Source organism: Ranitomeya variabilis, chromosome 2, assembly GCF_051348905.1.
Source record: "Ranitomeya variabilis isolate aRanVar5 chromosome 2, aRanVar5.hap1, whole genome shotgun sequence".
Lineage (NCBI taxonomy): Eukaryota > Metazoa > Chordata > Amphibia > Anura > Dendrobatidae > Ranitomeya > Ranitomeya variabilis.
The window spans coordinates 832976268-832980894 of record NC_135233.1 but is presented as its reverse complement, the minus strand read 5'-3'; the positions used below and the strand labels follow the sequence as shown (position 1 = coordinate 832980894).

At 43.7% G+C, this 4627-nt stretch overlaps 1 protein-coding gene across 1 annotated transcript; it reads right to left on the bottom strand.

The window, feature by feature from the left end:
* Nucleotides 1–231: 231 nt before the first annotated feature.
* LOC143809949 (uncharacterized) lies at nucleotides 232–1406 on the bottom strand. Its single transcript, XM_077292896.1, has 3 exons — nucleotides 1270–1406; nucleotides 1045–1195; nucleotides 232–961 (listed from the first exon to the last, which is right to left on the bottom strand). Exons 1-3 carry the CDS (start codon nucleotides 1400–1402, stop codon nucleotides 352–354), a joined length of 894 nt encoding a protein of 297 aa, XP_077149011.1. The 5' UTR covers nucleotides 1403–1406; the 3' UTR covers nucleotides 232–351.
* Nucleotides 1407–4627: the final 3221 nt, after the last annotated feature.

The window sequence follows — 4627 nt, the reverse complement described above, 5'->3', positions numbered from 1 at the left end:
ATTACTTTATGAGTCCTGAAGGTGCCGTGCACTGGCAATACTCCTGTGTCGGTGATGTGCAGCCGGACCAGCAGAGGATGGACGAAAACTAACCCGAACACTGAAAATTAAATTGAAGACCAATAATCATTTTTCACTTTTTTTGGGAAAAAATTGTTATTTTCTTTTCAATTATTAAAAAAAATGTATAATCTATTTTTGGCTTTATTTCAAATTAACCTTTTTTTTTTCTTTTTAGTCTAATTATGAGTTATAGCACGAGTTGATTTTCTGAAAAAACTTGTTGGGTATGGGTATTCACAAACTGTGATTACATATAATGGAACAGCAGTATGACTGTCAACATTGTAACTATTGTAACATGGTATACTCTTGGCCAAATAAAAAGTGGTCAGAGTTGGTATCTGAGTAGTACTGGCTGGTAGGCCGGTGATACCGTTGGTCATGCTGCATTGGCGGTGGCGGCGGTGGCGGTGGTGGTGGTGGAGGTCTCACACTCCGTGTGATACCTGTTACAATGTCCGCTAGTGGGGCAATTGGTGCAGGTTCTTCGAATGCGTCCAAAAGAGCATGGACAGAGCTCATGAATTTGCTCAGTCTTTCCGGTGCCAATAACCGTGCCTTGTTTGCAATAGTAGACCCAAAAAGATCAAGATAATCTTCTTTGGCAGATTTGTTTAGAAGATCAATGGTCTCATTGACTCTTTTTGTGGTTTTATCTTCTTTTTTTTTGCCTAATTTTTTTTTGGGGGGTGGGACTGTTATTGGCACCGGAACGACAGAGGTTTCTTGGGTTCTTGGAACATCACTTTGGTCAGCCGAAGATGTTGCACTGGAGCATATTCCCGAAGTGCCAGCGACAACAGGGATAGAGTCTTGTGAGCCCAAAGCAGATGTGTCATCAGCTGACTCAGCTGTTGAGTCCTCTACGGGGTCAGGAGCTGGAATGTTCCCTTCAGTGCTGTGAAAAAAAAGGAATTTTTAAGCTTCATACAATAAATTATATTCATAAGTACTGCATTCACTTTAGTTTTAACAAATCACCTTCTCAAAGTCCTGCTTGTGATCAAGAAACTTAGCTCATCATACAAGCTGAAGCTCCCTTTCACCGGGGAAGACCCGCTTTTGGACTGGCTGGCGTGAAATTTTTGGAAGCGGTCTCGCACTGAGCGCCAACGCTGTCTGACTTCTTTATCTGAAACAATAAAATATGATCATTACATTCCCTTTAAAAAAAAAAATTTCTGCAAGGTGTAAAAAAAAACTTACTAATTTGCTGCTGCAGGCTATAGGTGTAGCTGTCATAATGCGGATAGAGGTCACATACAATCCTCGTCCAGCAATTGTCACGTGCATACTTGTCTTTATAGGCCTCATCGGCCGGGTCCCATATGGCGGGCATGTCCCTTATCTATTATGGATAACAAAATGTTATTAAAAACCTTCCACAGATGTCATAGTTAGACATTTAAAAAAAGGAAGAATATAAATTTTTTTTTAGAAATTGTAGACACACCGATATGTTATATATATATGTGTGTATATGTGTGTGTGTATATATGTGTGTGTGTGTGTGTGTGTGTGTGTGTGTGTGTGTGTGTGTGTGTGTATGTATATATATATATATATATATATATATATATATATATATATATACACACACTATATAATTGTAGGGTCCGTCTTTCTGTCCTTCTGTCTGTCATGGATATTCATTGGTCGCGGCCTCTGTCTGTCATGGAATCCAAGTCGCTGACTGGTCTCGCCAGCTGCCTGTCATGGATGCCGCGACCAATCAGCGATGGCCACAGTCCGATTAGACCCTCCCTACTCCCCTGCAGTCAGTGCCCGGCGCCCGCTCCATTCAAGCGGCATGTTCCAGTGGCAAGGATGGTCTGGCAGAAGGACCGGCCATGACGTCACGGTCATGTCAAGGCGGAGGAAGGTGAGTATATAATGATTTTTTATTTTTAAACCTGTGACATACGTGGCTGGGCAATCTACTACATAGTTGGGCAATATACTATCTGACTTGCCAATATACTACGTGGCTGGTCAATATATTACATGGACATGCATATTCTAGAATACCAAATGCGTTACAATCGGGCCACCATCTAGTGGGGTAATAAGGGGTTAACGTCACCCTGACATTGTAATTAGGCTGGTTTGACACTTGCGTTTTGATCTGCATGCGTTTTTAAAAAAAACATATGTGTGAAAAAATGCATGTAAACGCGGTAAAACGCTGCGTTTTTTAGACGCATGCGTTTTTATAGAAAAACACAAGAAAACAAGAAAAAAACAAAAAACCCTAACCCTACCCCTACCCCTAATCAGTGGCCACGTATTTAAGTGCCACGTATTTAAGTGCCACGATATTTTGGTGCCACGTATATAAGTGCCACGTATTTAAGTGCCACGTATTTAAGTGCCACGTATTTAAGTGCCACGATATTTTGGTGCCACGTATTTAAGTGCCACGTATTTAAGTGCCACGTATTTAAGTGCCACGTATTTAAGTGCCACGATATTTTGGTGCCACGTATATAAGTGCCACGTATTTAAGTGCCACGTATTTAAGTGCCACGATATTTTGGTGCCACGTATATAAGTGCCACGTATTTAAGTGCCACGTATTTAAGTGCCACGATATTTTGGTGCCACGTATATAAGTGCCACGTATTTAAGTGCCACGTATTTAAGTGCCACGATATTTTGGTGCCACGTATTTAAGTGCCACGTATTTAAGTGCCACGTATTTAAGTGCCACGTATTTAAGTGCCACGATATTTTGGTGCCACGTATATAAGTGCCACGTATTTAAGTGCCACGTATTTAAGTGCCACGTATTTAAGTGCCACGATATTTTGGTGCCACGTATATAAGTGCCACGTATTTAAGTGCCACGTATTTAAGTGCCACGATATTTTGGTGCCACGTATATAAGTGCCACGTATTTAAGTGCCACGTATTTAAGTGCCACGTATTTAAGTGCCACGTATTTAAGTGCCACGATATTTCGGTGCCACGCATTTAAGTGCCACGTATTTCAGTCACGTTTAGGATTAGGGTTGATATTCATAGACTAGAGAGGGGCCATGGATATTGCCCCCCCCCAGCTACAACTACCAGCCCCCGCAGCCGCCCCAGAAATGGCGCATCTCTAAGATGCGCCAAATCTGGCGCTTAGCCTCTCTCTTCCCACTCCCGTGTAGCGGTGGGATATGGGGTAATAAGGGGTTAATGTCACCGTGACATTGTAAGGTGACGTTAACCCCAGTTAATAATGGAGAGGCGTCTATAAGACGCCTATCCATTATTAACCCCTAAAAAAAATTGGCGTAGGCTCCCGCCCAATTTTCATGTCCAGAAAGGGAAAGCCAGCGACTGCAGGCTGCTAATTTGTAGCCAGGGAAGGGGTTAATCTTCCCAGGCTATGAATATCATCCCACAGCTGTCTGCGTGGCCTTACTGGCTATTAAAATAGGAGGACCCCAGAAAAAAAATGACATAGGGTCCCCCTATATTTTATAGCCAGAAAGGCTACGCAGACAGCTGCGGGATGATATTCATAGCCTAGAGAGGGGCCATGGATATTGGCCCCCCCCGGCTACAACTACCAGCCCGCAGCCGCCCCAGAAATGGCGCATCTCTAAGATGCGCCAAATCTGGCGCTTAGCCTCTCTCTTCCCACTCCCGTGTAGCGGTGGGATATGGGGTAATGAAGGGGTTAACGTCACCTTGACATTGTAAGGTGACGTTAACCCCAGTTAATAATGGAGAGGCGTCTGTAAGACGCCTATCCATTATTAACCCCAAATTACTGAACACAAAAAAAAGAGACAGGAAAAAGTATTTTAATATTCTAAATTTTACCATACTTACAAATCCCTTGATGATCTGTAGTCTTTTCCGACGTAGTCCATTAATATCGAGTGTCCCACGACGATCTGCCATGGAGAACAGCCACACCAGGAGATGTGACTGCTCTCCATGGCTGCCAAAACACACTGACAGGAGCTAAAGCTCCTGCAGTGTGCCTGTGCATGCGCGCGAGTTTACCGGCGTTCAATGAACTCCGGGACTCTCGCTTTACGACACTGCTGAAAAATTTTACAGCAGTTCAATTGCCGTAAAGTGAGCTCCCGGAGTTCATTTAGCTCCAGGAAAAGAACGGGCAGCTCCGATACACTGCAGGAGTGATTAACTCCTGCAGTGTATCACCGGAGGACGTCGTGGGACAACCTATTAATGGATTACGACGGAAAAGTGTTTTTTTTTTGGGGGAGAAGAATGATCGAGGAAGGTGGCCTTCGGGGACGTATGTGGTGAGTATGTACTACATGTTATGTGTGTGTTTGTGTTTTTAACCCATTGTAGTCAGTCGCCTGACGATGGGACAACTCTCCCATCATCACATTTCGATGGGAGCAGTAGTCCCACCCGACGAATGACTACAATGAGTCACTACTGACAGACTGACTGACAGACAGACACACAGACACACACACAGAGACACTATACATACCATTTCTACCATACGCCTCACATCGATCCCCATCCGACTGTATGACTCCATTTTCACTACACTCCGCCCACTCACTTCCTCCTCTGACGTCACTTC

Excerpts from the sequence above, each read along its gene's own strand:
- LOC143809949 (XM_077292896.1), bottom strand. The coding sequence starts at position 1,402 with ATGCCCGCCATATGGGACCCGGCCGATGAGGCCTATAAAGACAAGTAT. Across the intron at positions 1,196-1,269 it reads TAGCCTGCAGCAGCAAATTA|ATAAAGAAGTCAGACAGCGT; the intron begins GTAAGTTTTTTT and ends TTATTGTTTCAG. Across the intron at positions 962-1,044 it reads ACAAGCAGGACTTTGAGAAG|CACTGAAGGGAACATTCCAG; the intron begins GTGATTTGTTAA and ends TTTTTTTCACAG.